Source organism: Paramisgurnus dabryanus, chromosome 2, assembly GCF_030506205.2.
Source record: "Paramisgurnus dabryanus chromosome 2, PD_genome_1.1, whole genome shotgun sequence".
NCBI lineage: Eukaryota > Metazoa > Chordata > Actinopteri > Cypriniformes > Cobitidae > Paramisgurnus > Paramisgurnus dabryanus.
The window spans coordinates 49,167,454-49,191,188 of record NC_133338.1 but is presented as its reverse complement, the minus strand read 5'-3'; the positions used below and the strand labels follow the sequence as shown (position 1 = coordinate 49,191,188).

Sequence of the window (23,735 nt, the reverse complement as noted above, 5' to 3'; positions counted from 1 at the left end):
GTAACCGCTAACATGCACTTAGGGAAAATCTAGCAGCATCATTGTGAATGTATAATTCAGTATCACCCCCCCCCCCTGCCTTTTGGGTAATGACTTCTGGTTTTTGTAAGATTACCGTTTATTGGAGGATTATTTATATACCCTTGTATATTTGTAAATACTACATATTTATTAAGTGCGGTATCCTATTTTAATGTCTATTCATTTTACTCCATTCCTGACAAAAACATGAGTACTTGTTTAGCTTATACTCACATTTATGCTGTTTTAAGTGTGCATTCAAAAGTACAAATGTTTTTTTTTCTTTCTGTGATTTTTTTGGATGGTGGAAAGCAGAATTGGCACAATATGGCTCACATTTCACATTTTGTGGATAGTAGGACTGTACGATTTACAAAACTCATAATTGACGATTATTCATCTTGATATTTCAATTGCGATTATTCTTTGTCGATTAATAGATTTTACATTGAAGTTTTATAACTTTTTGTGAAGCAGGTGTAACATCCAAAACTAAAGAATATAATGTAAATATCAAATAATTATGGGAGTTATGTTTGTAAACAATCTAAAATGAATGGCTTAAGGACACATCAACTTATCAATTTTAAAATCTCTAAATCATCACTATATATACTTCCAAAATGCACAGAAATGAGCACAAATGGACAGCTGTAATTGAGGCTTTTGACGATTATGTAATTTTTTTACCCATAATTGTAATCCCGAATAGTTTTTCCGATTAATTGTAATGTGCAGCCCTACACTGTAAAAAGTGAAAAGTCGGATCAACTTAAAAAGTTACTTGGTAACACGTAAAAATGTAAGTTAATTCAACTTAAATTTTAAATTTATTTTGACTTTATCCAGCTGATTACTTACAATCTCTAATATTTTCAACTACTTGTAAATTGTGGGAAAATTGCCATTCTAAACAGTGACACGGTCAATGGCGTTAATATCCATGTTACCTTTTGTTACCGCCTTTACTGATGTAGAAATCACATGACAACAGTGTCGTGGACAAATGTGTAAGTTAGTGTATAGCGTCTGTCGGGCTACTCGCTTGTTTATGGACTACGATTACTCTTTCCCGTTTGCCACTGGTTGTTTCGGCAAAGACAGCTTCCGTAAGCATACGGGCCAACCAAATGACCCAGAAGAGTTTGGGACAAGAAGAGAAAGATTGAGTATCAATATTGGTGTCACATTATCTAGATGGAGAGAGCTTTGTGACAACCTTTAACTAGACAAAATGACAAAAATGTATGTTGATTTATCATATTTAATTTGTTACAGATTGTTATTTTTAGGTCGGCTCAGCTGTGCTTTATGGAAAGACATGGAGGAATTGATCGAAGTCACTTTTTCTTTTTAGGCTGTTTTGCAATAGTTTGGCCTGGATCATATGCATTTGCTATTGGACAGCAAATGTTTATTATAGCAGGCAAGAGTTCTGTGAATTAGAAAACCAAATGCAAGTTTTTTCATGGAAATGGAAAAACAAAGATGATTGAGTTTGTTAAATGATTTGCCTGCACTGTTATTCGATCATGACTTAAGCATCGCTTGATGAGTTTGGTTCATCATGTCCAGTTTTCTGATAAAATGTCTCATGGAAGGCCGATCTGTCAGTTGTGTTGTAATACGGAAATATTTGGAATGGGAAGAGTTGGATGACGTCCAGCCCGACTTGTTGACATTGTCGAACTTTATTTTATTGAATTTCATTTTATTGTAAATCATAATACGATCGTCAATCAGGTTCTGAAGTTCTTTGACTTTGATGAACTTTGAAAATGGTTTGCATGGTGTCATGGTTGACTTCAGACAGCCAAAATAAATTATGCTTATGTCGTTTTGATAGGTGTTGTAGCGGTTGCTGGCGCATAAACACTTTGGAAAACCCTGTGAATTACATTTCGTTCGCACAATTAATTTTTTCTGCTCTTGCACAGCTGCTCCGGCTTACTGGCAAACTTCCTGGAATTTGGATGCGTTGACATCACACATTTGCTAATCTGTGTTGTACCCTTTACCATGCAAATGATAGCATTGCCTATCTTGTTTTTTTAGAATTCACTATGATGGCAGATTGTAGGGTGACTCATTTGAAAAATACTCGCTTGTTTAAATTGCAAAATCTTTGGTTTACATAACTGATGTAATGCAGGACTCAAGCTACGTTAGATGAGACATCAGTCAGAGAAGTCTTCCAAAGCTCATTTAAAATGAAATGCATTTCTTGATCTTAGTCTTGATCTCCTCGGCACACCTATGCACAGTCTCAGCCAGTTTAGATGAGGTGCTAACATGATGGTGACGCAAAGAGACCCTGACTCCCTCAATTTGATTTATGTCCACTGTCTGGGCAGATAAATGTATTAAAGTTTCCAGATAAATGGTAGGAGATGTGAGCTTTTGATATGTCAAATGATTCGCCATTTGTAACTCATCCTGTGCTGGATGTACTACTGTATGGAAATAATAACACATATCAGGCTGCTTGTTACAAAGATATGGGCTTTTCATATCCCAAATGATCAGACGATTTGAGGAATGATAGTCACATGGGCTTTGGAATAGACCCCAACCATAAATATGGACCAGGATATCATATAGTTCAGCAATGCCCTAGCAAGCAGCCACTATCATAGCATGCATAACAACCCACTTAAACCCCTTTACAAAAACCGCAGCTTAGCAATATTATAACCACAAAAAAAGCTTGAGGTTTTTTAATGTGCCATTCAGTTCCATTTTTCATAAATGTGTCAGACACCCGTTTCGGATATTGAGTCATTGTTTTGTCGTTCCGCCAATATGTAGCATCACACTTCATAGCATGTTTGGGATGTGATGTTCTCTGCTGTCGAATGTGTTTTTAGGTTAAAAGCGCAAATCAATTTTACTCAGTTATCTAAGTTTGATGTTTATGGCTTTGACTATTGCTTAAGACGAAATGTTCTTTAAACATGGAAAATGTACGGAAAATACAGCTTTGACAGTGTTACTCATGGTTGTTATTGAAAGTGGATGCTTAAAATTGTATTTCGTGTTCTGTTGTGGAGGTCAATCGGGACATGCCAATAACATTGTGCAGAGACGTCCGGCGAGGGTAATAAAACTTTAAATGTTCTGGAATGTGAGGTTTCATAAGTGCTGATTGGTTGTGAAAATGATTTTTGATACAACTACATCCTTATTTTTCTTTGCGGCCCTCCTTGCGGTGTTGTCTAACCCTGCCACAGGTCAAAGACGCAACTCTGTTTTTTGTTGTAAGTCTGTATCTTTCTGCATCGTTCACGTAAGCTGTTTTGTGTGCCTGAAGCCTGTGTATTGACCTTGATGTTTTTCTGTATGCAAGTGGACACTGACAGCTATCTTGTTTTTCTTAAAGCATTTTTAGGTTCCATTAATGAAATTACGTTAAAATTATACATTGTTGCAATTAAACCGAAAGAGAAACAGGGCTCCAGACTGCCACCAAAATTTGAGAGTGTGCCACTGAATTTTACATCCAGTCGCACATGTGAGACCAGTAAATTTGACTTTTTTTGTGATGTGACACTAAATTTGAAACAGCACATTGTACTTTCTGCATCTATCATTAAAGTATTTATTAGTAATACAGTGGAAATTAGTAGAAATGTGAATGTACTGTAAGCATATTGATTTACAGTGTGTGCCCCTAAATTTTCTGGTTGTGCCCCTAAAATTTTCAGTTGGGGGCCACAGTGCTCCTAGTGAAAAAAAGTTAGTCTGGAGCCCTGGAGAAATCATCAGATCTGATGGCCCGTTTACTAGGTTGACCGATTAATCGGTTTTGCAGGAAATACACACAGATAAATTCAACCCAAATGTCATCATTATTACCATCTATTTGCATTAGTTTATATCCATCTGGTTACTTTAATATTTGATTTATCCATATTTTAAGTTATTAATGAGAGATTGCAAACTAAATGCGGCTACATTAACATATTCAACAAATCAGAATCTGATTTCAGTTCTTTTTTTAATAATACTTAATATAATTCATACATTTTATTAGGAATGCATACTGATTAATCACGATTAATCTATAGCAGAATAGATTAATCGCATTTTTGTTTACATCATTTATGTGTGTGAACTGTGTATAATAATAATGTATATATAAATATGCACACATGCATGTATAATTTTAAGAAAAAAAAATATAATATAAATTATACATAAATATACATTTGTAAACATTTCTTAAATATATACATGCATGTGTGTGCATTTATTTATACAAAGTTATTATACACAGTTCACTTCATACACGTATATGATGTAAACAAAAACTTTTATTCTGCTAAGGATTTAATCGCGATTAATCGTTATGCATCCCTAATTTTATTTATACATTTATTTTATTAAGCACATTTTCATGGTTCAGTACTTTTGCTTTATTACTTTTGTAATTTCAGCACAGTTTGTTTTTTATCCAGTATTCATTTAAAAAACTATCAGTTCATTAATCAGTTATTGGCATCTGGTTTGTACAGTATGTGTGTGCGTGTGCCTGCATGCGTGCATTAACAACCTCCTGCCCACGGCTCGCAGATAAAGTCGGGGCTTGGTGCTGGTCGTCTGACTGGTTGCAATTAATTGCGTTAATGATTGAGTTATTGATTAATGAATTAATAGCATGAGTTTACATGTTAACACTTCCAGCCCTAATATTTATATTTCATTTTTGTGTAATATTAAGCAACACCTGTCAAAATGACTTGCACTACCTGGTCCAGGATGACCCTGTGTTATTATTCGTTTTGAGAGGTTTTTATAATTTTTACTAAAACTTCAAACAAACCAATATAATAGACATCTTTTTTCAGTCCAAATGTAAATTTACATTTATTAAAACAAATCATTAAAATTAATACTGGTTTCAAAAGGCATCTATTCTGTTTAAGTCAAACGCCAGCTAGGATATACAATTTTTTTTTATGCAAGAATTGTAGAAAAAAATACACAAACTAAAAATATAAAAGAATTTAACAATTGTTGTCAAATTAATAAATCCATAATAATTGTACAATCGTGATTATTTATCAGACTATAAACGTACCAATAAAATCTATAACCGTTGCATCCCTAGTCTTAACTCCACATCTGTATTAAGTTATAAATCAGAAAAGCCAGTAACACATTGACTTTTCAGTCACTATTCCACTAAGATGTGCCAAATTTTCTAGTTTTGGTTATCAGCCTGTACAGTTTTATATGTTTTATTTGGAAGTAGTATTGGTGTGGTACAACATTTACACTAGTAAACATTTATTGCTGAAAGCCTCCTGGACCTGTTCATACAATGCTTTCTTTGTCAACAAAAAAGGGGCCAGGAAAGATGGTTTTTGGACCCCAAAAAGACAAGAAAGAATGTTTAAAGGCTATTTGTGCCAGTTCGAATATCTGGAATTGTGATCATGCAATTCAGGTTTTTTGTAGACGACACTGTCCTGATGTGATCTTTCTATTTCTGAAAATGTGATTTTTTTAATAAGGTAAATAAAGATTATAATTGAAGTTACCTGTTAAATATGTTTCTTATAACACCATCATTTATTTCTTTCCCTAGGATCTGGGGAAGGATGTGGCAAAATCATTCAACGCTTTCCCAGAAAGGATTGGGATGGCACAGCATTTCCTCAGGGCGTGGAAATGGTAAGCTAGTGGATTTTAAAAACCCGGCATTAAGCCTTATTTAACTCTGAAAGGTCTGAAATGGTTAAATCCCTTTTTGTTTTCTGCTATTGGTCAGGTGTGCTTTCTTGACTTCTGACTTAAAGAATGTGCAATTGCTGAAGAATATGGACTTGGTTGTTTCTTAAATTGAAATTTTTTGTAATGAAAATTGAAGTCAGTAAATGCATCCGCCTTTGTGCTTGAGGTTCCCATACCGGAATTTTCTTTTGTCAACAAATTCATAACAGCTGTTTATTCAAAGGGTTATCCCGTGCGCCCCCATTTACTCTAATTGGAGAATTCCAACCCATGTCCTGTCCACAAGGGAATGATAATTTTCCTGTCCTATCATTGCCACCCAGTTTGGGTGTCTCTGCTTTTCTTAAATGTTGTGCGCTTTTTGCCATGATTTTACTCCACACGCAATGCAGTCCAATTACTAGCAGACACAAATCACTGAAGCGCTGTACCAAGTATTTGCTTATCTGAGCTTGAGAAGAACATGCTGTGATTCATCAGTGACAGTAGCTTTAAACTTGTCCTGGTTCTTGAGTTCAGCTCAGGCTGTCGGGCTGCTGTATGGCTACTTGTTCAGATTGTTTACTTGTTTATCAAGACAAATGCGTAATTCTTGAACTTTGCATGAAATCGTAAGGCAGAGATCATTATTTGACTTGGTCAAAAGGGAGTCAGCTTGTAGCGTTCCCGGCATATTCCAACATACTGTATCAGTTATCACAAAAATTATAAGAGGTTATCACAAGAGGTATATCCTTCTCACATCGCAGATAGACAGGGATGCTGTTTTTTTCTAGAATTTTGTAAAAGTTTTGAAAGTATGGCTGCAACTAACGATTATTTTCATAATCGATTAATCGGCCAATTACTTTTTCGATTAATCAACTACTTGGATAACATCATAAATATTTACTCAATTAGATTTTTTCACTTGTTATAGCTAAATAAGGCACTAAATTAGGGTTTTCACATGTAGAAGTGTACTTTTGAAAGTGCAAAAGCCACAAACTTTTACAGTTTTACTACTGTAGATATTTTAAGCCTTAAATAAAAACGATCAATTAGTTGTTGCAGCCCTACATTTAAGGTATACATTTATATCGGTATGTGTGTTTCCTGAAAATCAAACCCAAGGCCTTTGTGCTGCCAAAGAAATGCTGTAATTATTGGAATATCCCATTTGTGATTTCCAGCAATGAGTTGATAGTGAAATCTTGGACAGTTTGAGGGAGTGTAAGCTCTTGGGTTTTTAAACCTCTCAGTTGCACCTGACTCAGTATGACTGAAATGTTATGTATACCAGATCTTCCAGCAGGTGTATGAAGCTCTGGTCAGCCAACAAGTTACACAATCTAGGTCAGTCTTGGGCTTGGCATTGCTCCAAATTCTTACCATAAATTCTTACTAGTGTTTTTTCCCACTGCAGGAGTGCTGTTTTTTTTTGTCTAACAGTAGAACTGAATTATATTTTATTTCTTTTTTTTTTAAATACTCCATTGAACCTTTGCATTGAGAACTTCAATAACTGTAAGCCTGAATTCGGTGCCAAAAATGATTTTTTTGTGTTCATAGTTATTATTTTACATAGACTTTTAACCTTTGGTTACAAGAACATTTTAATGGACTTATGAATGAGCTCAAGACATGTTTAGTTGTTGTTTTAAAGACAAGAGAAATGCATTTAGGTTGAGTGTTTGAAGTTATTTTTGTGCTTTGACTGCATGATATTCACTGGGTTGTTATGTTTGCAAGATATTTTGTTCCACTTTTGAGATGTTGTAGAGGTTAGTTATAGATGTTTAACACCAATGAGTTTCAGGGAAAATCACTAAGGTTTCCTACTTTTATTAAAAGTATTACCTTTTAACATGGCCTTTTAAAGGGGCCATGACATGAAAATCTGACTTTTTACATGTTTAAGTGCCATAATTGGGTTCCCAGTGCTTCTATCAACCTAGAAAATGTGAAAAAGATCAACCCACTAACTTGGTTTTGGTAAACCATTCTCTGCAAGCACATGAATTTCATCATTGAAATTTGTCTCTCCTTATGATGTCATAAGGAGATCTTATTATAATAATACTGCCCCTTAATCGGCACTATTCAACCACAGCACTGCCATTTAGGGCTGTCACTTTTTATTCGATATTCGAATATGCCTTCGAACATGACATGAAATATCCGTTTTTGAACTATAAATAAACCATCCGGTTTTTAAAATGCCATGTGTAGCACATTTTTTACAGTAACACCTCTAGGAATGAGGCTAAAGGGGATCGCACACCGGCCGCGCCGCTCAGCGTCGCGCAGCGCCGCGCCATTCTAAATCAACTGAACACATGAGTATACGCACACCGGCGCCGCCAGGTGGCGCCTGTCTGCGCCGCCCAGCTGTGACTCAGGAAGTTGCTCAAATCCCTGTCGCGCCACACAGCGCCACTCACATAGTTTAACATTAAATAACATCATATTTGTCCCACATCATTAATGATTAACATTGGCTGCTAACGTATATTTTACATTTTGAAGTAGACCCTATCTGACGAAGCTTGCGCTATTTAATTTTAATATTTAATTTAATGGGCCGGTGTGCGCTCCTCTTTAGAGTTAGACCGACGACGGCAACTGTGCGCAAGAGAGGGAATCAAATTGGACCAACATGAACTTAATGTGCATGTCAAGATAGAATTATAGTTTAAGTTTTTATATAAAATGACATATTATTGTTTATAGTGTTAAATATTATAGCAGAAAAAAAAGCTTGTGTTAATACATTCACATTATGAAATTAGAGTCAAGTGAGATCTGCTTAACTCATCTGTAAGTTTAATTTCATCTCCAGTATAAAATGGTTTGTGCTCTCTATCATTAAAAACGGTCAAGCAACAGCATGCGCAGGGTTAATGTACTCGTCAATGACGGCTCACAAACGCGCGGCGCGGGAAAGGCTATGTATGTGTGCTTGTTGTCAATGAGATTACTTTTCACAAACACGCTCAAGCGCGGGATATGTGTGCTTGTCAATGACGGGCGTTAAATCCACAGAATTCCACTGAGTTTTCCGCAGAAATCTGCAGGCGCGGATTCCATTTGGGTCTGGCTAACTCCTGCTGCTGTTTAAGTTGTCACGTTATTGTTTGTACCTGGTCTGAATCGTTTTTTTTTTCATATAAGTTTGTTATTCATAAGTTGATAACCTGCTGTTTCAAACATTAAGTAAAAAAGTAATCCAGACAGTCCTGTTTATGACTGTCACTGTTAATACATTTGTTACGTAACACCATTACGTTTTTTTTTTATGCGCGCGGGGGGCACCTAGATATTCGAATATATTCGGATACATTGCATGATATTCGATATCCGTTCGAATTTGATTGTTCTCAAAAGTGACAGCCCTACTGCCATTTAGAGCAGAGAGAAAATAACCACAAAGGAAGATATTTTGAGGAATGTTTGAAACCAAACCTCATCATGAGCCCCATTCTAGGGATGCACCGATACCACTTTTTTGGAATACGAGTACGAGTACTTGCATTTCAGTACTCGCCGATACCGAAGCGAGTACTTAATTAAAAAAACATGATTTAAATTTACAGGTAACAGCTTCAGTCATATAATTTAACAAAAAAACAAAGGACTAGTTTTCCAGTTTGTTGTAAACTCTGCTTCTTTGGACAACACGAGGCATTAACCCCTTACACGCCGCTCAAACATAGACATTTCTCAGACCGTGGTATCGATTCCAGGGATCGGGGGACTTTTAACGAGTACGAGTACTTTAGAAAATGTGGTATCGAGGCCGATACCCGATACCAGTATCCGTATCGGTGCATCCCTACCCCATTCAATTCCATAGTATTCATTTTTCCTACTATGTAAGTCAATGGGGCCTCTGATCGGTTTGGTTACAATCGATCTCTCAGTTGAAGCCAATACGGAGTGACTTAAACTGCAATTCATCGACTGGCCGTTTGAGGCTGGCTCCAAAAGAGCCAACCCAGCATTGGGTCAAAAAGGGTAGACCTAAATTAACCAAGAGAATGTGTTGATATTATTTGTCCCAACAATGGGTTAAAACAACCTTGCATTTTGAGTTGAAACATCCCAAGGTGCTGGACTCATCCCTTTTTGACCCAACACTGTGTTGAAAATAGCCAAGCATTTTTTAAAAAGTTTTTGACATGCCTGCATTTATTTTGTTATATAGTGCAAAGACATGTCCAAATCCACTGTATGTGGGCTGTAGCATACACTGTAAAAAAATTCCGTAGAAATTGCAGCTGGGTTGCCGGTAAATTACCGTAGATTTACATTTATGTTATTTACTGGCAACATTTTGTTCAAAGTTAAATGAACATTAAACATTTACAAGTCTTTGTCTTTACAGAGTAAAACTAAAAAAACAGCATCAAGCAAAACATTCTGGGAAACAAAATCTGAAGCAAAAAACAGAAAAAGGTTGATGATGATTTCTGGTTCCCAGAATGCTTTGCATGAGCCTGTTATTGTATAGTTTTATTCTGTAAAGATAAAGACTTGTTAATATTAAAAATGTATTTAACTTTGAACAAACTCTTGCCAGTAAATAGCATAACTTTAAATCTACGGTAAATTACCGGCAACTCAGCTGCAATAACATTGTAATTTCTACGGAATTTTTTTACAGTGTAACATGTAAAAATTCATACTGAATATGGCTGCAGCCAGATATTTTTCCCCATTTCCTACACACTTTGTAGTACAACAAACATCACATTTTGCTCAGTTAAATTATTTGCCAGGTTGTTTTTTTGTTTTTATAAGAAAAATTATTTTTAGATTAAATTCCTAGTTTTTTTTAAAAAAACATTTCACAATGTTGTTTCGGAGTAATCAATTTAGAACAACATTCATCACACATTCCCATCTCTTTTGAACATTTCTGGAACAGCGCATCACATATGGCGGCCGATTTGTAGAGTAAAAATAGTCCAGAGTTGCGCATATGTCATTGGGTGTGCCACTATTCCCTGTGGGCTAGAGAATCGAAAAGGCTTGTAAATGTTTTGCTGGTCCTCAGGAAACATGGCTTGAACTTATCTACACAGCATCATCCTCATCACATAAGTATTCAGCAGAATGTGCACCCACCCTCGCAAAGTTTCTGCAATGTCAGGTCATCCAAACGTGTCAGTATGAGCAGATGTTTTTGATGAGCTCCATGTCTATTGTGCTGCTTTGCCATCTTTATGGTCTTTTATTGCTGTAGCTCAACCGTGTGTCATTTTTGGCAGATTGATGTTGTGTTGGCTTATAATGTGCTTTTGTGCACGTATGCATGGCCCTGATGTTTACATTGTTTATCATATAAAAGATTTGTAGCGAGTCACAGATTGTCTCCATGTTTTGGAAATTGTCAGCTGGCATGGAACCCCATTCGTTTTGGTTGTTGGTCTCATAAAACCTCATCGCTGGGGGTTAAGTGCGTCTCTAGCCTCTACCAGCACACTTTGAGGTTGTAATGAAATAGCTCCAGTCCTGTCTTTGTAGTTTTATTGAATAGAAGTTTTTAACATGCCAGTCAGGCAATTTGGATTTTTGTCTTGGTATGTAAATTGTTATTGTTTACAGATTTGTCTTCGCTAAGTTTCCTCCTACAGACGGGGAAAAAAATCATCCTTCCACCCCCAGCGAACTAAATAGCTACAGATGAGGAATGTTCCAAATATAAAAAGAGTCGAAAAACACCCCATCGTGTTTACTGCGCTCGTTCCAAAGGTGTTTTCAATTTTGGAGGAAGTTTGCCAGCTATTCTCCTTGCGTGCCGCGTTTAACCTAGTCTCGAATTAATGTTCAGATTTCTGCATGTAAATTTAGCCATTATGTGGTACTTGGATGACGTTGACCTGCTGTCATCAGTGCAGTGATTAAACCTATACAGTGTAACCTACAATGTAAAGTTGCCATCAATAAATCAAATGTGTGGCCCACAAACAACAATGAAATTTGGCTTGACAGGTTATTGGCCTCACACAGTTAAGACACAGATGTTCTCTGATTCAGTCTTCAATGATTAAAGAGTTTAGAAACTTATTTAGAGACCCACGCAGGAGGGACAATTTTCTGTGTTTGGGTTACAAACATGATGTGTCATTCAATAGTATCTGTGTATACTCATAGACACTTTAATTGGATTTATTGTTGTTTGTGTAAAGGGGGATGCGTAGTTCCTTTTTTTAATAATATGCCAGAGTGGCGCACAGACAGATGCACCACCTCGAAAAGCACTCAATTAACATGTTAAAGATGCCACATTACATCTCAAAGCGTTACGCGCCTTATATGGTTAAAAAGCACATTATTTTCCACATACCGTACATTTTTACAACTCCAGATTTAACTCTCTTCCTGAAACGAACAGATTTCGTACAAAACTCATTGATTTGAAATAGGGATGTCAATTTTTGCAATTTCCCATATTTGATGATCGTTTAAATTAATGATCAATCAATTGAATAATCGTTAACTGTAATAGTCCAATGACATAAAAGTGGGCGTAAAAACTCCAGCTTCCTCATGCAAATTAAAAGATTTTATTTTGTCTAAATAACATGCTAGTGGGATTGTAAAATGATTCAATGTAGTTGGTGTTTTGATAAAATCATCAATTTCAACTTATCTTGTAATGAAATATTGTGACTTATCTCTATACTCCGCCTCACATGTGCACTCTGCAACAGTCGCATGAGAGTCTATGCGTCAATGGCATGTCAAAATAAAAGTTTCATTATCATCAAGTGTTATTTTTCTAGTGTTCACCTCACTTTCCGAGTCATTGATACACCGTTTATTGTAATTATATCCAAGTAAGGCATTTTCCCCATCGTCAACTCAGCTTAGACCTGCTAGCAGTCAACTTGGCTAGCGTGTAGCGCCTCAGCCAGTCAATAATGATCAGTTATATATGTTGCGGGCGTTCAAAGTGTAACGGCAGTCAGTTACAGTGAACATTTTACTGTTTCTTGCCAAAATTTAAGATTTTAATCTGTTCAATAAAAAGCGTCCCTGTGTATAGCAGCGTTAGCAGCGTTGCTATGCTAATCTTGCAGGCTTCCCTGAAGAGGGTCTTTGCTTTCAGTATCATAACCATATTTGCATTTTCTGTATCTGACTCTATAAGATTCCACTGCAGATGCCATTTCGTTGCGTTGGCATTCAGCCTCGTCTCGCATGACGTTGAAAGTGTGTGTTTGGCATCGAGCATTGTTGTGATCATGGCTAGTTAAAAAATCTGCGCGCTGCTTCGTTTTTTTTGCGCAGGCGCCGCACACACGTGCATGATCTTGCTTAATCCACAACGGTAAAGTTTTATCGATTTTATTCTTATTGACAATTAATCTAAGATTAATCTGTACGTTGTAATTGGCCTGAATACCTCTCACGTCAACCAGAAATGTGATTTTCCTTACCATGTTTGAAAGATTCGGTCACAATGCAGTGCTAACAGGAGTTAACTTGCAGGCTGTGTGTCCGAACCGGGAGGAATTATGATAATTTGGTCTTCTCTACATCACCAATCCCAGAAAGAAACTGTTGCTTACAATCCATGTGTTTGTTGTAGTCCAAGAAAAGAGGTTTCATGTAAGAGACGATGACTCGCGTCATCACTTATTTTGCGCTTTCTACCTTATGCATATCATTAACATGTACTAATACACATTTACACACCAAAGGAAATGTAAAATCATGATTCAGACCATAGGTGCCCTTAAAAATGAATGATGTAATGCATTGTGATGCATCAAGATATTGGACTGGATCAAATCCTTGATAATAATCACATTTGAAACAAATCGAAAAACAAGTGACGATTTCCACCCCTAGTAAATAGGTACTGAACACATGTAATACTTCTCATGGGTCCCGGAGGTCCACAAGGAGCAGTTCAGTAGGTCTACGATGTAGCTTGCAAGCATTACGGTCTGTTTTGTTTGTGCAGTTTTTCATAGCTTAGCATAATCCATTGAATCTGAAAGCGTTTCGATATTTTCCTATTTAAAACTCGACTCTTCTGTAGTTACATTTTGTACTAAGACTGACGGAAAATTAAAAGTTGCGATTTTCTAGGCAGATATGGCTAGTAACTATACTCTCAAACTGGCATAATAATCAAGGACTTTGCTGCCGTAACATGGCTGCAGCAGGATACTGAAAATGGATATTAAATATTAAAGTTCTAAGTTGAATAGACAGAAAAGCAGTTTCTTAAGTTTCACATAATTTTTTTTAATCAGGCTAATGTATATAAGTTTCTTTGGAAGACGATTATTGCAACTTAGAACAATTTATATTCTTTACAAATACCAGAAGAATGATAGCAATTATGACATGTTTTACTTTTATCTCAGGTGGCTAGTGTACATATTATGTAGTAGCCAAAGAGTTTATCAACGATTTACTTTCATCCGTATTAAAATATTACTTAAAAATACCGTCTGAAATCGAGCTGTCGTCTGTCACACGGGAGTCTGGTTCTATATTAGTCTCAATATAAGAGCTGGGGAGTCACGTACATTTCTCTGAGCCTCAAGTTCAATGCTGAATGTCAGGGTCACGTCATTACAGTCCAGCCACATTGTGGTCTCTCTCAAATTTGTCTAATCATGCTTGACATCTTGAAAACAGATGTTTTGTTTTAAAATTTATATCGGTCATTAAGTTGTTGTGTTAGATATTTGTTCTGGGATTGTTTGTGACAACACGTTTCTGAATCACAAGTTGTATTTTATCAATCACGGTGGCTCATGATGAATTCATTTAGTTTTTGGCACATTCCATGAATATTTTAGGCTTGAATGTTTTGTGACTGTTTTTTAAAGCATTTTTGCATGTTTTTCCCCATTGTAAGGACTATTAAGAAATGTTAATATGTTTAATAGAAGATTAAATCTAAAGTTGGTTGAGAAACAACAACGGGTTTTTTTCCGGAGACCAAAAACAAGCATTAAATAGAAAAAAAACCCATATAAAGTAGATCCTGTTATGTACTCTATAAATGTGAAGTGCCCGCTTCAACAAGCCCAGCTGCATTTTATCTACAATAGGTTGATTCGATTGAGTCATTACAGGTTTATTGTGTGCTTTTTAAAAATGCCAAAACAAATTGGATGTCATGGTCTTTTGTGCGGGATGCATTAGATGAGACCTTTTAACACGCGCCTGACAAACAAGAGTTGAATTTATGGTCGAGCATACTGGCATGGATGGCTTGTGGTCAGGTGCATCTCAGAGATGTTCCATGAGATGACCTTTGATACAAATCCATCTGGAATAAATCTTAGACTTGTGTTTTGGTTTGGGTTTTAACAGCTTTTAGGTTTATAATCAAATTTAATCCAGAAATAAGTTGTTTATCTTTCGTATATATGACATTAAATTATTGGTGTGCACTGGTCTACAAAATGTCATAGAAGAACTTGTTTTGGCTGTATGGTTCCTTAAAGAACCTTTAACATCCTAAGAACCTTTATGTTACAGTTTGTGGTGAAAAATGTTTTTCAGATTATAAAAAGGTAAGAAAGTTGTTCTTCAATAAAACCTTTAACTGAAAGGTTTTTGGTGAACCAAAATTGGTTCTATGGCGTTGCTGATGTGACTTATTTTTTGTCTCCATAATGTCAAAGGGTTCCCCTTTAAGATGGCAAATTGGTGCTTTTCTAATGCATAGTACCCCACGGTTTGGTTTGGTTTGGGTCGGGTCACCTCACTTGGTTAGCTTTTCCATCGAGTTTAGAAACACTTCAGAGTGGGAGGGATTATAGGCGTGTCGATATATTTCTCGCTTGTGTTATAAGTGACAGGGTCAGTGTACATTCCCATACATTCATTTATTTCTCAGTCCACCACAAAATTAAAATTGACCACCACAAATAGATTCTTCACATCGCGTTTATCACTACCTCTGTCTCACATTTCTGTACAAACACCTGTTTGCGTCAGTCGACGCGCTCCGCTGAGCCTCATTTAAGTTGCATTTAAGCATATATGCGAACGTTTGCGTTGCGACTGTAAAAACTGTTATGGTGTTTCTGATTTTTCATCGCTAAAAGTAAGTTTGGGAACTTTGGGAGCACAGATGACAACAGGTTTACTTGAGACGGTGCAAGCTAGCACGAAGGTAAAGCTAATCTTTACATTATAGTGATGACGCTGGTAGTGACGATTCTCTCAGACCAATCAGTGATCTACAGTGTTTTCGCATCTCATTTTGGCTTGGAACCCCGACTGAGGTGGTACTAAAAAAGAATCGGGTACTACTTACTGTTCCCAGTGGAAAAGCCCCCAAAAGTAAGCTAAGCTGACCCGACCTCAACCAACCTGTGGGGTACTATGCAATGGAAAAGTGCCAAATGATTAACCTTTAGACCCAGCACTTCATTTGATTTTACAGTAATAGGATAGTTATTGTTCTTGTTGCAAAGAGGGCTTAAAATAAACAATAGGCAAGCATGTTCCAACACAATGTGTGTGAACCACATGCGACTTCATACTGACAGTGTTGTGCCCCCCTTCCCTAAACTGTGTAATGAATCTTCTTTCAACTGTGTGATAGTTAAGTGTGTGCAAGGCAAGCAGTAAAAAAACCTCCATCTGCAGAATGATGGAGTGAAATGTTCCTACTAAACTAACATCAAGACTCATTCATCTTATCTCGAAGAACGGCTCGAGTCACTTGGCAGTCCCCCATGCATTTGTGCTACCTTACTCAGCATGCTGGGAATTCAATAGAGACCTGGCACTTCCTGAGGCCAGCTGGGGTTATTACTGCTGGATGAGATGCTTGCTTTATATCTACAGGATTTATTTTTTAAGTACTTTTGGCATTAAATGAATGGAGATGACCTTTATTTTTTAAATCTGATGAAAAATTATTCTACAACCTTACCTTTTTGTTATTTGCATGTACAGTAAACATTCCTTGTTGCACTTAAATTTAAGAAATTACAATTAATTTTTTATTTTTTGACTAGTTGCTATAAATTATAAAAATAAAGTTGAAATAACTTAAGCTTATCCAACTTTATTTTTTATAATTTATATTTAGAGACCCACGCAGGAGGGACAATTGTCTGTGTATGGGTTACAAACATAATGTGTCATTCAATAGTATCTGTGTATACTCATAGACACTTTAATTGGATTTATTGTTGTTTGTGTAAAGGGGGATGCGTAGTTCCTTTTTTTAACAATACGTCAGAGTGCGCGTACAGACGGATGCACCACCTCGAAAAGAATACTTCATTTAACTTGAATGCGTACATAGTAGGGCTGTTAATAGCTGTTAATTCATTTTAAATTTTTTGACTAGTTGCTATAAATTATAAAAATAAAGTTGAAATAACCTAAGATAATCCAACTTTATTTTTATAATTTATAGTTACTCCTCACTAGTCTAATAAAGTTGAATTCATGTTGATTAAACTTTAAAATTTAAGTGCAACAAGGAGTCCTGTGGAAAGATAAAAATAATGTTCTCACTATATTGTCAGAGGCATCAGCTGATATTAATATTTTTGTAATTAATTTAGTCACATACTCATTTTTCGTGTGTATGTGTTTAATGTTAGCATGTTTGCTTTGTTTCCAACAGAGCTATGCACTGATTAAATAAAAACAGTTTTTTTAACCCGACATTCAGTAATGAAGGAATGTGACCTCCGACGATGGGACGGGGTGAGTTGAGGGGGGGTGCATCGTAATCATTTTTGTCATCTCATCTGCTGCTTTGACTTTTTGAACCTCTCTTCCTTTCCCTTTGAATCCCCGTTGTAATCTGGAATGTGTTTTGTACTTCCGGGAAGGACACATGAAGTATTCAGAAAATGTGTAAATAGTTGCACTTTGGTCTGTTGTCTGCTGTGCATCTGACAGCGAGGAGAATGCATATACTTGTACATGTACCAGGGCTCGACATTAAGGCTTGTCCGGGACGAGTGGATTTTTTGAAGGACAAAATTTGTTGTCCGACTGGACAAGTTAAATTTCAAACAATGTTACTTAACGTTATGTGCAGTTAACGACACGCAGTGCAAACACCGAGCGGAATATTGAAGTGTATAAATGACAGACACTTCAACCACATTTTCATCACTGTGTGTCAAAAAAGCCGATTTAAGTCCGTATTTTTTCTCTTCTAAAGTTCGGTAAAAACACATAATGGGCTTAAAATCTTCTGTTTTATAACAAGAATCTCTCTTTCAGCGCGCCTATGTGTGTGCGCGCCGCGTGACAGCCGATTTGAATCTGACAGAGTTCGTCACTGTACATTAAAAAATCCTGGTTTCAAAATTCTGGTTTCAAAGTAAATTTCAAAAGTTTTATTTGATTAAATAGTTTTAAAAAAATAGGTTGAATTATGAGTATAAATTGTATGTTAATCTCAATTCATTTTTAATTGAAATTAAAGTATTGTAGCAATTGTATGTTATACATCATTGTGATTAACGCACCTACTTAAAAGTATTTTAAGGTTGGATGATAGAGATTTCATGTGCCACCCCAGAGTAACTGCTGGCCCCTGCCTGGCCACCCCTATGAAAAATCCCTTGCTCCGCCACTGATTAGCAAAACACCAAAAATACATTATATTATAAATCTTTCCCCGGACAAGTGACTTTTGTGCATGGACAAGTGAAACACAAATTTACTTGTCCAAAGGACAAGTTCCTCAAAAAGTTAATGTCAAGCCCTGATTTGTATTTTTTACATTCAACAATACTGATAATAAGAATAACATAAAGAAAAATTAAAATAAAGAATGTGATTCTAAACAATCATAAATAATATTAATACTTAACTTTCATTGCAAAGCAATAGCTTTGTTTGTCTCTGGTTTTAGGGTAATATATGACATATGTCAAATAATGTTTGTGATGTCACCTGCAGTGGGTCTTATGAGTTTCTGTGACCCGCTTCCGGCAATGTTGAGGGGGGCAAAGGTGCGAGCGTGGCTAATCCTCACGTCTCCCCGTGTTTTGTTTTTATGGTGTTTGTAAAACAGAGGAAGAAAAAGAAAACCGCATTCCCAGTCCCAACAAGCCTTCCAAGTATTGTACTGGAGACTCATGTGTTTGTCAGGAAGGTCTTTTCATGAGTAATCAGCTAATCATGATGCAGAAAGACTCACAAATCACCGGAAAAGCATTAGCAATGACGCGTTAAAGATTTTAACTAACAAAAACTAATAGGTTGATACTTGATAATATTTCAGTGTTTCTTTACTGCAATTTTATTTCATTTTAATTTATTGTATTGTACTATGGCATGTTGGGTCCAGTCAGATAAAAAAAAGTTAAAACAAAATTAAAGCCTATTCACAAGGTAGCTAGTATATTTTATTGTATTGTATGTCAGTCTGCAATGTAAGACCGCTAAGAGCTATGTGGCCCTTGAATTGATTATTATCTTGCAGTTCCTGGCAAAGCATAATGAAACAAAGGACCAGAGCCATGCTCTGAAAGCTGTGTTATTTCCTGCTGTCTCTGTTCAGCTCGGCTACCAAAGGAAAGCGTATTAACAAAGGGTCCATAGCTCTCTCAACCAGCCAATCAGATCGCAGAATTTAACAAACTACAGTAAAGATGCACTTAAACATGAGACATTCGCTCATCAGCTCAAGTACTTGAGATTGCCTTGTGTGTCCATACGTCTGATTCCCTGAAGAAATTGTTGACTGCTACCCAAACAATTCCCAGTCTTTCCGGTTTCTGTCGGAGAGAAGCTAATTAAGAGTCTGTGTTGGTTAAAGAAGTTGCAGCTATAAGATTTGGACCACAAGTGAACCTGTTGTGACCCTATAGAAAGTGAAAATGAGATTTGCTGATGTTAACAATGAATCATCAATTAAATAATCAATCGTAGCTTATCGATTGTCCATTAATAAGTTTAAACACAGATGCATATGGTAATTATTATTTTATAGACCTAAGGTGCACACTAGAGCTTGCACCCTGCATGCATTTTTTTAAACCGGATTATTGAGGTCTCACCTTGAGATGCTTTTTCAACAGCACCAATGGTCTGATTTACGATTTTAAATAAATTGTGACAACCTTAATATTTATTTATCATTTTATCAAGTACATCAAGGTTTGCTAACTTTATGTCACTTTAATAAATGTTACCATCCCCACCCATTGAAAGTCATTGTGTAATTAGCACATTGTGTGATGTTGGAGCATTACCAGGATCCCCTGTGAACATTGTGTTCATGAGTGAAGCTGCCTGTGGGACTGTCATTGCAATTGCTGAACCTTGAGTTGCTTCAGATAAAAAGCACCAGCGAACAAGCAAACACTCAGGTAACCTTGACATACTGTCTAACTTTGTGTACATTTGAATGTTTGCCCCCCTTTCCTCCATGAATTAATGGCCCTCAGAGTCAGTCACAGCACTTAGCACATGCTGTACGTGTCTCTGTAAGCATCCTTGACTCTGACATGTGGCAAAGTGGCCATCATTTACATTGGCTCACGCCGTTGCTTGGTGAGGAAGAAATGTACCTTCATCTACTTTTGTGAGATTATTGACTTGGAAAGCAGTTATGTCGCTAAACATTATGCATGGCACCTTGGCCAAATCTGTATGTTTAAGAGTAATGCAGATGGTAACTATATACTTAAAGTCCCCATAAAATTAAACTTTTTTCCTTTTAGTAAAATTACGTTAGCCTTAAAGGGGACATATCATGAAAATAGTGAAAAGTGCTATAATTGGGTCCCCAGTGTTTCTATAAACCTAGAAAATGTGTAAAAGAACAACCTAGTAACTTAGTTTTGGTAAACCATTCTCTGCAAGCATGTGAAAAAAATTGGTCGTTGAAATTTGGCTCCCCCTGTGATGTCAGAAGGGGATAATGCCGCCCCTTAATCTGCACTATCCAACCACGGCACTGCCATTTAGTACAGAGATCAGCTCATTTGCATAATAAAGGACACACCCAAAACAACACATTTTTGCTCACACCTACAAAGTGGCAATTTGAACATGTTATCATAAATTATCTAGATGGAAATTTGAGCTAAAACTTCACATAACATACTCTGGGGACACCAAAGATTTATTTGACATCTTAAAATGGTCTTGTGAAATGTCCCCTTTAAGAATAAATATAAACGGGTATGGTCCAAAACACAAAACTCTCATACAGAAGATATAAACATTCAAAATCTACAGCTTTCTTGCCTTTTCATAGGCTGTAAAATCTTAATCCACTAAGATTTTTGTGTAACGAATGTTTTAGGAGTGTATTGAGTTACTCATTACTTGTTAAAGTAGTAAAAAAATAATATTAAATAGGAAACGGGGTAAACATCAATAAATAGGAACAAATAGGAAACAGAAAAAAATCTAAATTTAAATTTACATTATAATATTTTACCTTATAGTACCATATCAGTATTATTACACCAATAATCTGTTTTACTTTCATTTTTAATACACAAGTAAAAAAATCTATATTAAATAGGAAACGGGGTAAAAATCAATAAATAGGAAAAAAATAGGAAACAAAAAAACAAATCTATATTTATATTTACATTATTACATAATACTGTATCAGTAATATGTTTTACTTTCATTTTGAATAAATATAAATTATTAATATACATTTATATGTATTTATGTTAATAAATAATTTGTATAGTAATATAAAGTGTATTTTGTTATTTAGTTATACAGATATTTTCCTCTACTTCCAGTCACTTCAACTTGCAGCATGCAGTGTAGTTTTGCATCAAGACTTCATTTCTCTTCTCTGGTTACATTTACATTACATTTGCGTATTTGGCAGATGCAGGGAATGACATATTTTTGTAGGCAAAACCCGGAAGCGAGTTAGCATTTTGCACTTCGGTTACATCCTCCCGAAGTTAAGGTGTTTTTGAATGAGATTTTGATTAATTGCCTCAAATACGATCTTGGGTTAACACAAACCCAAGATATTTTCATGATACTTTATTCTACGACATAAAACACAGCAGTAATGGATTCACTCGTGACTTTTAAAGCTTTTACGTGTCTTTAAAAGGGTGGTTGCTAACAAGTTGCTACATGGGACTACAGACGTTGTTGTTGGGTCCAATAAATGTCATCATGCATGAGGATTTTAAAAACAACGCAACATGTGCCCAATTCTCAACAAGGATTCATCCACAGAGTATTTCCTTAACAGGAAACATACTAGTAAATAAGTTGTCAGAAGCTTGGTGGTGATGACGTTGGAGTCGTGTGGCTGTGGTCTAGTTCACTTTTAGACCAAGGTTAGGTTTTCATTTTCAGTAAACGCATTTAAACTTCAAAATTCATAAATGTAGTGTTCATCTGTGAAGATTGTCTTGTAGGATAAAACGTGTAAGTGTCTTTAACTTTTGTTTAACACAGATCTTATTTGTTGTGGTAATCCAAAAGCCTGATGTTTTTTTTTTGTCGAGGGTTCCAGTGTTGGCCTACAAAAATTTGCACTCCATTATCCAAAGTGCATTACAAGGTATACATTTCTTATCAGTATGTGTGTTCCCTGGGTTCGAACCTATGACCTTTTGCACTGTTAACGCAATGCTCTACCAATGAGCTATTCATGAGCTTGTTTATTTTTAGTTAAATCCATGTCATCAAAATCAACGTGACCGCTTATAAAAAGTGTTTGTAATGTAGTGCTATTGTGTTGACTCCCCCTTTTGCTCAAAAACAGGGTCATTTTTCCTTCCTGTCAAGAACCTGCTGAAGATTGACCCACTCGTGACTGTTGTTTAGTCATCTGAAAAACATAAGCGTAAGGCAGATAGCTGATTGGAAGAGAGGGGAACGTGGCTGGGGACAGAGTCGAACTCTGTAAACCGCAGGAAACACCTGTACCCACTGCGCTATCGCTCTCCTCGCAGGCAGGGGTCAGCTGTGTGACGTAGACTTGTATTGTGCCTCGACCCAGTCAAAACACTAAAGCTGGTGTTTGTTGTTAAGCTTGTGAAGTTTAACAATCCTGATGTTGTTGCATTTGTTTGAACGTTAGGTTGTTAGGTGATACGACAAATGATTTAAAATGTAATTTATGGCAAAGCATGACTTTTACGTTCCAGTAAAAGTTCGAATTTAGTATTACTGGAATGATTGAATGAAATGTTTAACGTGACCCTGCCACACCTTTGACAGTTTTGTTTTGGCACGGTGCTTGTTCTTGCTTTGTCTCTGGCTTTGATTCAAATTGGTTTTATCTTATCCCTCGTGCATTTAAATCCTTACCAGACACTAAACAGTAACGGACAAAACTGGTGTGTTTGTATAGGTAAAATAGATTAAGTAAACATTAATAGTAATAGTAAACATTTCTATAAACCTTAGCTGACCTTTTGTTTTTGTTAGGGACGTGCTCGTACCTGTATCATTTATTTGGAGTAGATTAAAATTCATGATGTTTTCCGATGAGTGCCGGGAAGTTCAGCGATTGTTTAATGTATTTCCCCCGAAGCGTTTTTGGGAATGCAAACCGAAAGCAAAATGCTTAAAGCGTTAGCGCACTTTGCTCTCGAAGGATTACTGCTTGTTTGCGTGTCTGGGTTGTTTAGATTCAAAGCATTTCAAGCTGAGATTCATCCATTTAAATGTCAGTGTGTTTTCAATTTATATCATGTTAAAAAAAGAAGGCTGAAAAATTCCCCCCGAGTGAGGAAATCTCCCTAAAGGGGTAGACGAATGAAGAGCGCGACAGGGCCAGCTGAATGAGCTATGCGCGGGAAAATGTTGAGATAATTGACACGTTACGCTCGCACCAGATTCGGGACATGCCGTTTCCCAATTTTCTCTGCATTTCTGAGCTGCAGGAATTGTCATCGGCTCAATAAATTACAGGTCGTGAAATCACAGCTCTGTCAATTGACATTTTAGCATCTCCGCATTGCACACCCCGATGACTCAAAGTTTTAAGGATCCCTGTTGACCAACTAAAAATATCTGTCCCTAAAGTA

The 23,735-nt window shown here is 36.4% G+C and overlaps 1 protein-coding gene across 4 annotated transcripts in view; it reads left to right on the top strand.

Annotated features, from left to right (window-relative positions):
• The window catches only part of sbf2 (SET binding factor 2), a 164,582-nt gene that overhangs the window by 5,220 nt on the left and 135,627 nt on the right, over nt 1-23,735 (top strand). For all 4 annotated transcript variants that reach the window (XM_065261509.2, XM_065261505.2, XM_065261504.2 and 1 more), the window contains exon 2: nt 5,612-5,697. In XM_065261509.2, coding sequence (XP_065117581.1) covers nt 5,612-5,697 — 86 coding nt within the window. The remainder of the gene's footprint in view (nt 1-5,611; nt 5,698-23,735) is intronic.